Here is a 13,079-nt window from a genome sequence, read left to right on the forward strand (position 1 = left end):
TTTTGTCTGGAAAAAGGCTTGGGATTCTTATTAAGCGGGGGTAATTTTTTAGGATTCTTTACCTAAAGCCAGGTGCACACTGTGCGATTTATAATAGTCCTTTACGATAGTTGCTTGTCAGACTGTACGAACATGATCCCCGCTGTAAGCCATGTCACACTGTAAGATCTCAGCTGTCATTAATGTCAGACTGTACGATAGTCAAGGCGCGTTAAAAACGGACACACGCAAGAACACTCGTCCGGAGTTTTAGGGTGCTTTCACATCTCTAGTTCGGTTCATTTGGTCCGAACCAAGGGCAAACAATTATACATTGTAGCATTTTTCAGCTTTTTTGGTTCCTTTTCACACCACACTGATTGCTTTGGTCCGAACCAGTTGAAACGAACCAAAATGGATTCACATGATACCTTCCACATCACTCATTGACCATGGCGTATTAATTGCGACTGCGCGGGCTGGTTTTGTCCCTGGCCATAATCTATTACATTGTTTGTATACACCAGGGGTTTTCAAACTGGGGTCCCCTGATAATTTCAGAGCATAAAAAGACAAAGCAAAAATTGTTAAAGTCTACTGAACATTCTAACTGTTTCATTTCTAAATGTTTCTCCTTTGTTGCTGTTTACATACTTTCCAGAATTGTATATGTTTGCTTTTCTTTCTTTCACTAGGAAGAATTTCTTTCTAGTGAGTTTTTCTCACTATAGTCCTCTATCTTGCTCACTGGGGTTATAAGGCAGTACGTATTCTTAAAGCAGTACGTAAGCTGCTTACGTACATTTATTGTGAAAGTTGCTTATAGAAATAATTTTTAATTGAAAATGTCTTCTTCAGGTTTATAGATCCAACATTAAGTATAGCCAATTTAAGTTCGGAAACAATGTCACAATATGTCCCTCTTACTATTTATCTAACAGTTAACATTTTCATACATAAAAATATATAGATGGATTTTAGGTAGGGGGTCCCTCATAAAAGGTTCATCATATTTGGGGGGTGTCCTTGGCATCATAAAGTTTGAAAACCCCTGGTATACACCACAATATGCACAATACATTTCTATAATGAAGCGCGGATGCGGCTTAAAAACAACGCTCAAATGCACTGCAAACGGCGTCACTTCAAGCGAAGATCACGCTGTTCTTGTGAGTTTTCAAAAGTTGGGACCTAATATGGTCATCAGACCAAATTTCTATGAGACTCCGCACCTCCTCACTACTCCAACTACTGCCATGATAAAGTGCAAACTGTCAACAAACACTTCCTCGTCACATGATGCACAGCACTGCTGACTACGGCAGCTGATTTAGTCCTAAAATGATCAGTTGGGTCTGTTCGAGGTTCGTTTGAAAGCGTAGCGAGACCACCTCTTCAAGGAGGTCTCAGTACGCTTGTTTGGTCCGCTTTTGGTGCACAGCCGAGTGCGATTGCTGCTTTCACACCTGACCAAACAAACCGCACCAAAGGGGAAAACGAACTCTAGTACGATTCAACCAAACTAAATGAGGCAGGTGTGAAAGCACCCTTATATCATCAATAAATGACGCGTTCGGTGACCGTGAGCTGCATTACACGCCGGACTGAAATGGTGCCTACAAAGAAATTTCTAGCGCTCATTTTGGTCATGGTTTGTCTTGAAAAACGAAGATAATTTGACGGACGTCGTAGGAGAAGTCACACTGCATTGTGGATTGGATTGTGCGGCAAATCTTCTGACACTGCCATAATTTCGTCTGAGGTCAAATTTGATCGCAATGGCCATTAATCGGCTGTCGGTGAACATGTCAAACTAACGATCAAAGACTTCAGATTTTAGCCTAGGATCAGAGGAATCTTTTAGGATTTGCAAAATTTCTCTCAGACGGCCAAATCGTGGCCAAAATCGCACCGTGTGCACCCCGTTTAACTTAAGTCTCTTGAGATCCTGACAACTTGCACTTCTGGAGACTCCAGGTAGGTTGCAGTTCTGGAAACTGTTGGCGCTGGAGGCTAAAGGGTTCCTGATGGTTTCACACTCAATTCTTCTCCTTAATTCTTAACTCCTTTGCAGTTGACGTGTCTTTTTTTCGCCACCTGTTTTTGTTTGACCCTGCTGACTCGATGAGCGTTTCACTGTCCAATGGTCATGCCTTAACTGCAATTTCTAGTATTGCATCCTTCTCATGGGCATTTCATAATTTTTGACCTTTCAGTCTGAGTTAAATCTCTTTTTTTGGCTCATTTTATCAGTAAAAGAAAACGTGCCTAATAATTCTGCACACTAAAGGTGTCATTCATTTCCAGCCTTCATGAGCAATTAAATATCCCTTTTAAATGATTAAATACAAAATTAATAGTAGTTATTAAGATTAATGTGGTTTGGGAATTGGTCAAATGTGCCTGGGAAAAATGTGATCAGAAATTCAACATGCCTAATAATTCTGCACGCAATGTAGTTGGAATCACTTTCATAATGATTTCTTCCTGCTAATGAACGATAAAAACATTGACAGCCAATCAGAATCCATTCTGTTCTAAGCCGCTCAAGCGTTTAAAGCAGCAGACAACATAACTGCAAAGCACGTTTATAATAAACAGAAAAATATAGTCTGCTGTTCTGGATGCTAATATAGTTATCGTCATAGTTGTCTTTATAGTCATTCTTGGTGTGAACGGGCCGTATCAGTTTCCTTTTAGTTTCTCTCTAGCCATTTCTTTACTCTGGAGCTGTGCCAACCTGTCCAAAACATGATCTCGACAGTGATGGGCCACAGATGAAATGAGTGTGAATTGGAATACAGGGGTGGCTAGAAAGAGTCTCACTAAGTGAGCTAAAAGGCTGTATGGTATGACATTAGATTGCCTCTTAACTGTGATTTAGAGACGGCCGGGATGTTTGTGGATATTAGAGTCTTAATAGTGATTGATGGCTTGTGACTGGGAGAGCTCATTAGTATTGGATTACACATTTCTCATTAGTGGTGTATTTGGCACATCTAGCTGTCACGCATTGACAAATTATAGGCAGGTTACACTCCGCTAAGAAACGTCAAACAACGCCGCCAGCCAAAATGTGTGATGAAATCTAAAGAACAGATTCCCTGTTCATTTTGTTCTTTGGTCTCAGTTTTTGTTAAATGTATCACTACCAACAGTATTACTTGGAAGACAGTTGGAGTCATGGCCTAGTGGTTAGTGCATGTATTTCGATATGTCAGACATGGTTTGTTTTACAGCAAAAAAAGGCTTAAAATCGAAACATAACAATTTTAAACCAACTAAAATTAACTGATTGCTTACTATTTTAAAGCAGATATTAAAACGACTAAATTAATATATATTTTTTTAATTAAAATAAAAGCATAATCTTAACAAAATGGTATGAGGTATGAGGACACATTCACTCGTCTGGACATAGTTGTCTTACATTAATGGGCTATTCTAACTATAGTGCCTATACTGTTACTGCTCTCATTCATATGATTACTTGTGTCCATGTAGATAAAAAAAAAAAAAGATATTTTATTTTAGTCCTATTTTACTGCGCTGGAAATATTTGTGGGACTTTCTAACGTTTACAGATAAGGATATAACCATGAAATGTAAGTTAGGCACTGAGGAAAACAAGTGTCTAAGGCATTAAACAGCACACATATCTGACAAAGCGTGTGTGGGCAAGACACGTTATGCTTTATTTTGAAGCACTTATAAATGTAAAGCACTCCCATGTTTTGGACAGCTTGGATCATGTACCTTTCCCACAGCAGCTCACTGTGTCCTCTAGTGATGCGCGGGTCGGCTTTTTTTCCAACCCGCGAGTCCCGCTTTTATAAATTATTTGGCCCGCCCCGCACCACTGTATCTATTTTTACAACCCGCCCCGCCCCGCACCTGTGACCATTAAATAGACACACTACACATTGTAATGTAAATGAAAACAGCCTTTATTTCAGCCTGAAAGTGCTTGGAAACATCACCCTGTAAACTGGCAACAACATACAATTATGAATACGAACCATAAATCAGGTCATAAAGTTAACTTGGCTATGGCCTTCGTAGTGTAACCTTATCAAAGAACCTAATAAAATATGAAAATAGATATTCCCAAATATTTAATATAGGCTATAGGGAATTGCAAGCAAAATACATGGATTTTTTTATTATTTTGTTTTTAATGACCCGCCCGCTAATAAAGTGACAATTTCTTTCACCGCCCCAACCCGAGCCGCAGGTTATGAGACGACCCGCGCATCAGTGTCCTACACTATTTTCCTCATGCTTTTTTTTTCCCTAGAAATGGGTTACTCACTACTGTAAAGTGACGTGGCTGATTGTTTCCCGGGCACAGCGCGGAGACGCAACTAATCGATAATCAAATTCGTTGTCGATTATTTTCATTATAGATAATCAATTTTTCCAATTAGTTGTTGCAGCCCTAAAATTGTTTTTTACAATAGTATTTTGGGCAAACATATTTTTGAGGGGCGAACTCATTGACCAAAACAGCGCTTCTCTGATGATGCGTTTTGACTGTCAGCCTTCACACACCACAGATCAGCTACAACAGGTAAACATGTGAGCAATGGAGTGTTAGCAACACACTTTGACCGTAGCCAAAAATGATGCTAGAGTAGCAAAATGTATTCAGTTTTTCAACTGAAATATTGAGGCTGCTCATTGCCAAATAACTGTTCTAAGACACCCTAAATAGCACATCAAGTTCAGTTACTCAACCTTGAATCACAGTAAGTGTGAACAGGGCCTTGCTGTAATGCAAAATTAAAATTTTGTTAGTGCTGGGCGGTATGACCAAAAATTTATATCACAGTATTTTTCTAAATTATACCGGTTTCGTGGTATATGACATTATTTTTCCCCCATGCTTTACAGGGTATTTTATCCACATTTTCTACTGATTGAGAGAGGAAATACTGCAGTAGATCGACTAGAATGCCATATTTTACTCTCATGATGAGTGAATATTGAAGAAAAATTCCACACTAGAGTTAATACAGGTTTGCAAAGCCCCACAAAATTATGGTGTGGTGAGACAACAACCAATAAAACACAGACCTGCAACACACTCATTACAGACACATGAATATTAAAATATGACCACAGAGAGAAAAAACAGAGTTGAGGGCACCTTAAGCAGTTTAAAAATCTAACCCTATATAACAACAAACTGCCCAAATGCGGAAGAACGATATTTCCAATACATTTAAGAGCACTACAGTCTCTGAACAAACGACACACATCAGTTTAACACAGAAAGAATAAAGCAGTTGCTTTTTTGCCCATTATTCTTTTAATTGTCAGTCTATTTATTAACTTCCATCGTCTTCGGTGTAGCAGAATAACCCATAGTGTCATCACTGTCGTGATCAGACATACGGCTGTAGTATCAGTGTCCTTGTTTGCATACATTTCCTTTTAAGAAGATGTGATGAAATATGTGCGCATACACGGTGCTGGTTCATGTTTAGAGCACTAGAGGATATGAAATATATCCATAAAAACCTTGAACGCGCTCACTCCGGTCTGTATCTGATATGATCCATGTGGAGAACCGTTGTTAATCTCATCACGGCGCTCCGCACAGAAACCACTCTCTCGCGTGCCGTGTGTTTTTTGGTGTGTTTTTTGAATTCTCTGCTGTAATCAAGGGCTGAATCCGAAATCGCCCCCTATACCCTCAAATAGGGCATTGTTTGAGGGGACAGCCATTTGTAGTGGTGTCCGAAACCATAGTGGACGTTATTGAGTGCACTCATTCAATCCCACATGGCACCGCAATAACGAGTGTTCAGCTGATGTACACACAACGGCTGTCCGAATTCACTCACTCGTTTTCATTCACTCTTTCAAGTGAACTATATTAGTGGATAACGTAGGGAATTGTGAATGAGGCTTTAGGGGGGGAATTTCGGATTCAGCCATAGGCTGTAATGCTATCTCAGCTGTGTCCTCACTACAGTGCAACAGTGAAACGGGACCCCTCTCCCGAAAGTTGTTTAAGCGACTGTAACACAGTTCGGTCGGTATTATGGGAAGGAGGAGACGGGAACCAGCGAACATTCAAAGAAACTTTAATCAAATAAACAAACAAACTGAAAGTAAAAGCAGCAGCCCCTCACGGACGACTGCCGTGCACACACATAACAAAACGTAAACAAAACACAACGTAAAGTCCAGGCCTGGTCCTCTCTCGTCCTTCACTGTTGTCGCTCGTCCTTACATGCCTCTGGGCTCCCTCATGAGAGGACCTCATTCTCAATCACACACGGGTCTCGCTCGCTCCTCCCACGTCTCTCGCTCACCAACCTCGCCACAGCGACATATACCGGTATTGTGGTATAATCAAAATTCATATCATAACAAAAATAAACACCGGTATTCGGTATGAACTGGTATACCACCCAGCACTAGTTTGAGAAACACTACCATGCATGACGGAATCCCCCCCACCCCCAATCCTGGTGAAAGTCACTGTAAAGAATCTGCTAAACGAAAAATTATTTGTAATTGGCAATTAGTGAGGATGAAATCAGCGTGCATACCCTCTGAGAACCACCAAAGGTTTTTATCTTGTTACTAGGTATTTTTAGCTATCTTGTTTACATTATAATCTCATTTGCTTCAGCTTTAACAAATGGAGGTGTTGTTGTTTTTCGCTGCAGTAAGAGAAGTTTAGCACAGTTGCGCAGCGGTGAGTAATCTCAGGCCCGCTGGACTCTCAGAGCTGTCTTGCATTAGTTTCTAATATCCTGTAGTTCTGATCCAGGTTCATCCAATCGTGTTCTTTAGATCTTTGGTGAGACGGACTGGTGTTTATCTCCCATGTAAGAGTTCTTGGACCAGAAAGAGTCTTGAGATCAGGAAACCTCAAAGGCAGCAAGTGCCCTCAATGTTTTTAAATAGAACGTTGAGATTCATGTAACTTTAACAAACGGGTAAGCGTACACACGCACACCTTCAGTGCTCTGTTTGGACTGGATAAAAGCCTGAATGTGGTTCTTTCATGTCGGTCCAGTTCAAGCAATCTCTAGTACCCTTCGTTTTCACACGCAAGGCTTAGACCGGAAAAACACACACCGGCCATCCTAAAATTCTTTTGATCAAACTCTTTCTCTTTTCCTCCTTTTCCTTCTTATCCTCCTTTTCTCGCTCTTTCTGTCTGTTTCATGCGCTAAGCTGAGCAAAGTGGTTAAATCTGCAGATCTGCTGACAGCTGCCTTTGAGAGAGGCCAACAGAAGGGGGTATGAAGAGTGTGCAGAGGTGCACAGACGAATGGAGCTTTGATTTCGGAGTTGTTCGAGTCAGTGGATTTCGGCACACACTTACATTACATCAAATAAAGCTGTCGGCCCAAATTACATAGAATTGTGAGCAAGTAACATTTCGTAGTTTCATCTTTATTTCCTTTTTGGTTTGTTTTTTAAGTTTGAAGAAAGGATGTGGTTTCTGAAAGGTCAGTTTGCCCTCTAGTTAGTTGTCTCGGTGTCTGGCTGGCCGGCTGTCCTCTCTGTGGTGAGGGCTGCTTAGTCACTGTCTGAGCCGACTCTGGACTGAAAAGTACCGCATCAGTCTCTCTCTTTGTTTTCTCCTGTTTTCTTTATTTCTTACTTTCTTTTTCTCATTCTTTATTTCCTTCTTTCTGTCTGCCTTTCTACCCACCATCACTCCCTTTTTTCCCATCTGCCTGGTGCCTGCTTACCTTGCCTGTTTTACTTGCTTCCCAAGTACCTTTTTACTGACCCACTTCCTTCCTTCCTTCCTTCCTTCCTTCCTTCCTTCCTTCCTTCCTTCCTTCCTTCCTTCCTTCCTTCCTTCCTTCCTTCCTTCCTTCCTTCCTTCCTTCCTTCCTTCCTTCCTTCCTTCCTTCCTTCCTTCCTTCCTTCCTTCCTTCCTTCCTTCCTTCCTTCCTTCCTTCCTTCCTTCCTTCCTTCCTTCCTTCCTTCCTTCCTTCCTTCCTTCCTTCCTTCCTTCCTTCCTTCCTTCCTTCCTTCCTTCCTTCCTTCCTTCCTTCCTTCCTTCCTTCCTTCCTTCCTTCCTTCCTTCCTTCCTTCCTTCCTTCCTTCCTTCCTTCCTTCCTTCCTTCCTTCCTTCCTTCCTTCCTCCCTCCCTCCCTCCCTCCCTCCCTCCCTCCCTCCCTCCCTCCCTCCCTCCCTCCCTCCCTCCCTCCCTCCCTCCCTCCCTCCCTCCCTCCCTCCCTCAAGGGTTAGTTTACCCAAATATGAATATTCTGACATTAAAGGGTATCTTCAGTGATTTAGCATTAAGCTTTGTATTTAAATTGGGTCATTTATGTAGTAGAAATGTGAAATTATTTTTGAATTTGGTGCCTTCTAGACTGAGAAAAGACAGAAAATGTATTTTTGTCTCATGTGGATGAAAGACATCAACTCCCAGAATGCACTTGCTTCGCTGCCCTACGGGGCCACTCCCTACACCGTCGTTTTGATCTTCATAGTAATACAATCATTTCGTTCAGTTAGAGAATAAACACTACAATTAAAAACTGAACGTGTCTTTTCAATAAAGTGTGAGTGAGCCGAACGAAAGTCACGGCCAGTCTGGCACGTTTTCAGATCGCATATGGAAGCTAAACTATCACAGGAATTCATTGAAAAGTTGAAACACTCACTTTACTCTAGGGCTGCTCGATTATGGAAAAAATCATAATCACGATTATTTTGGTCAATATTGAAATCACGATTATGTAACACGATTATTTCACATGACTTTGGGAATGTGTTGTATTTATTAAAAATACACCTTTCAACAATTCAATTGAAATTGTAACATTTGTTGTACTTTTTGAACTATTAAAATAAATAATATAACATATATTCAAATCAAAGTATAAAAGTATTCACGTAAAAATGATAACCACAAATAAATAAGATCAACAATTTGGTTCGGCTAGATATGCTTTTCAGGTACGTCTAACATTAGTTTTCAGGTACAGAAATGTATCAAATGTAAAATAACATTGCATATTTGAGTGCATAAATTAAAGATTAATCCTATTAAACTTACAAAAGCTATTCAATCAAGAGCAGTGAGTGATGTCCTTGTCTTTTGTTGTTTGACATTAAACAGACAGCAGTAAAGGCTACTGCCTCTTTAAGACCTAATGATCGGAGATGCGTCGTCTTTATCGACTGTATAAAGTTCACTTAAGGCATATACAGACTATGTCTGCTAGGATACTCATCAAGTTGGACATGTTGACATACGTTTTGTGTGAGTTTGTCCGTTCAAGAGCAAGACTTGAAAGAGAACTCAATATTTGCGCGCTGAGAGACGTGTGCGCACTTTCGGATGAGCGCACAGAGATACATTTTCTCACAGCGCGCGCGGCTTCTCATTCGCGTCTTCTGGCACTAAACCCGGGTGATGACGGTGAAAACGACTGGTCATATTCGAAAATATGGCAGCACTCACATGCATTGAACAAAGTTTACAAAGAGAGAATTATTTGAAAAATATGAGGGGGAAAAAGGACGTTTACACGGCACCCCTGCTCTCGTCAGTTTTTGTTTCTTTATTAGATTGTCATAGGTCACTCTGTTTAATTTTCAAGTGGTTAAACAAATTCGTGGTGTTCTCTTGCGTTGCAGCCACTACCATGTAGCAAATCTTGCACGTAGCATGTTTCTGCTCGTCGTCTGATTCCTCGAAGCCAAACTGTTCCCAGACAACGGAGTTGGTTTTGCCTTTTTTGCTCACCAAGCGCTGCTGTAACTGCCCTCCTTCTGCCATCTTTACTCACGCCGAGTTTTTAAATTCCAGCGGATGATATGCACACGAGACTCACCTGAGAGAGATTTGTGGCTTCGGGAAGGGCGGATGAGTGCGTGCGCGTTTCATTCAGAACGCAAGACAAAATAAGAGTGTTCTTGCAAAACTGAACAACAAACTCGATTGTACTATTTTGTTGATCGTTGGGAGGCAAAATCGAAATCGAAATTCGATTAATTGCACAGCCCTACTTTACTCTGCACCGCGCTCCGTTATTATGATTGTCCGTTCGGCCGTCTTTATCTTACATTCTGTGAGTGAGATCCCTCCCCTATGGGTGGGTTGATTTCACGTGGAACAGCTCCCTCTACTGGCTGTAGTCTTTAGCCTCTGGCCAAAAAATCCTCCGATGACGCAAAATGACGATATTTGCGTCATCGGAGGAATTTTTCCAGAAATAAAATGCATAATTCTCTCGTCTCAGGGGGATATGAGGGGGGAAAGTACCATCATTTGAATATACTACTGGGTTTCTACTGATACAAAGCTTAATGCTAAATCACTGAAGTAACCCTTTTAATGATGTCGTTCCAAACCCATAAGATATTTTTGATGAAATCCGAGAGCTTTTTGACCCCACACAGACAGCAACACAGCGTCCACTTTCAAGGCCCAGAAAGGTAATAAAGACATTGTTAAAATTGTCTATGTGAAGGTACATCTGAACCATAATTTTATGATATACACGTGTTGTGGTGCTCACGTGAACAGCATTGGCCAATGGTGAACCGACATCTGACATGGAACTAGGAAGCACTGCACTGTGGTAACAACATAAACCGCGTAGGAGACTGGCACAGACGAGAAGAAATTGAATAAAGTTGATATTTTTGTTTGTACAGCAAAAGTATTCTCGTTGCTTCATAACATTAAGGTTTAACCACTGGAGTCACATGGACTATTTTAACAATGTCTTTACTAGCTTTCTGGGCCTAAAAAGTGTTAATTTAATTGTTGTCTATGGAGGGGTCAGAGAGCTCTCGGATTTCATCAAAAATATCTTAATTTGTGTTCTGAAGATGAACGAAGGTCTTACGGGTTTGGAACCACATGAGGGTGAGGAATTAATGACACAATTTTCATTTTTGGGTGAACAAACCCTTTAATAATCTTCCTACTTTCTTTACCTCCTTCCGACCTACCTCCTTAACAGTCTTCCTTCCTTCCTTCCTTCCTTCCTTCCTTCCTTCGTTCCTTCCTTCTTAATCTTCCTTCTCTCCCTCCCTCCATCTATCTGCTTACCCACCCCCTTCCTGTCTACCTGTCTAACTAACGTCCTTCCTCTTATCTACCTACATTCCTAATTACCTTTCTTCTGTTCTTCCTCCCTTACTTCCTGCTTGCCTATCTGCCCACTCCACTGTCCGTTTGTCCTTCCTGATTCTCTTCTCTTGTTATTGGTGTTGTGATTATCATTCTCCTCACTATGTGCAAGAGATGCATGCTACAGTGGAGGAAGTCCATTGCGCTTTATACTGGGTGGTTGAGGGGGTTCTCTTGGACAGAGGCCCCCTCTCTTGAACAGTTTGCCTGAAAAGGGCTCATTCAGTTGAGCCGGACTGCGTCTGCCTCCTCCTCCCTCTTTCTGGCTGTGGATCATTGTCAGGCTTGAAAGGAGCTTTGACCGGTTCCAGACGACTGGTTCTGCACCATAAAACTCCACACATTGATAAATGGGCTTGCCCCACAACATTGTGAATCCATTGGCATATCCCAGGGTATTTTGGGATTGTCAGACAAGGAGGCAGTCAGTAAGTTAAGCAACACAAACGGTGCAAGTAAAACAGAAAAAGCAGCCCGGCACATTAAAACAGAGAGACAAGGCAACAAGGTCAGACTGAAAGACAAGCCAGACAGACTGATCACTCATATACAGCACAAAAGCTATCATTGAGCTTATGTTAGCATTCTGACTTTATGTGTAACTGAGCAATGGTTCTTTATTTCTTTTCCTGTCAATGTTAAGGATAGTGTGTGAAAGGCTCCAAAGAGAGCACTGTATATGTTTTAAAAAACCTTGCAGCAAAGGGTTTATTATAGAATCACTGCTTTTACTTTACACTCCTCCACTCCACACATGGCCGCGCTCTATGAAAGCTGGCTGTGGTTATCACGGTCGCCCTTCGCCTGTCCTATGAGTTTGAAAAATGAATGTGCTTTTGAGTGCTGATCTTGCATTATCCATGAAGTTACTTTGGATACCCTGAACTTTCACTTTTCGTAATCCTCCTCCTTTCTCTTTACTACAGGGAGTTCCTCAGCTACCCTGTGCCAAGGCCTTGTACAACTATGATGGCAAAGAACCCGGAGATCTCAAGTTCAGCAAGGGTGACATCATCATCCTGCGCCGACAGGTGGATGAAAACTGGTACCATGGAGAGATGGGCGGAGTCCATGGATTCTTCCCCACCAACTTTGTCCAGGTCATCAAACCTCTTCCACAGCCGCCCCCTCAATGCAAGGCCCTGTATGACTTTGAGCTGAAAGACAAGGAGGCTGACAAGGACTGCTTGCCATTCTCAAAGGTGCTGGAAATGTATACAGACTTTGAACTTCATCTTTACTCTCCCACACACACACACACACACACACACACACACAGTTTTTAAACAAATATGGTAATACTTTACAGGAAGTGAATTCATAATGCATTAGATATTCTTTCTTTGAATGGATGAAGAGGCATGAACACGGCTCGACATTAATGCTTGTCCGGGACAAGTGGATTTTTTGAAGGGGCAAGTGAAAGAGAATTTTACTTGCCCGACCGGACGAGTAGCCTGATAAAATGTCATAGTAGTAGATAGTGGATAATAATATATAATGAACTGACGGTAACGTTGCGCTGTTGAGCCTCTCGAGGAGAAATCGAAACAAATGTGCACCGCACACAGAGAAACTCGGTTAACACACTGCAGTTAAAATGTGGAGTTTATTTATATTTATAACATATGATAGTTGCAACGTCACATTACCAAGAGTGCTGTCTTCCTGAATAACATCACGACTGAAAATGACCCTGATTTCATATGACAGTTCCATAAACAATTATTAACATTAAGTCACTTACATTTTAGATGCAATATTGAGTGTTTTTGTTCTATTTCAGCAGCGAAAATAGTTCCAACCAAAGATCACAGCAGAACGTGTGTCACCGCAACAGTGTGTTAGTGAATGATTCAGCGTTTTGAATGAATCGGTTGAATCAAAGATTCAATTACCTATTCGTAAACGACTGCCTCGATCTAGAATAAATCAGCCGTTTGAACGAATCGACTCAATGACTCAC

General features: G+C 41.3%; 1 protein-coding gene across 1 annotated transcript in view; it reads left to right on the plus strand.

Annotated features, from left to right (window-relative positions):
* Positions 1-13,079, plus strand: part of sh3rf1 (SH3 domain containing ring finger 1) — a 96,965-nt gene that overhangs the window by 39,177 nt on the left and 44,709 nt on the right. Inside the window, exon 3 of the mRNA XM_079831641.1 lies at positions 12,040-12,315. Within this exon, the coding sequence (XP_079687767.1) occupies positions 12,040-12,315 (276 nt within the window). The remainder of the gene's footprint in view (positions 1-12,039; positions 12,316-13,079) is intronic.

Source organism: Gobio gobio (assembly GCF_949357685.1).
Source record: "Gobio gobio genome assembly, chromosome: 12".
In the NCBI taxonomy this organism is placed as follows: domain Eukaryota; kingdom Metazoa; phylum Chordata; class Actinopteri; order Cypriniformes; family Gobionidae; genus Gobio; species Gobio gobio.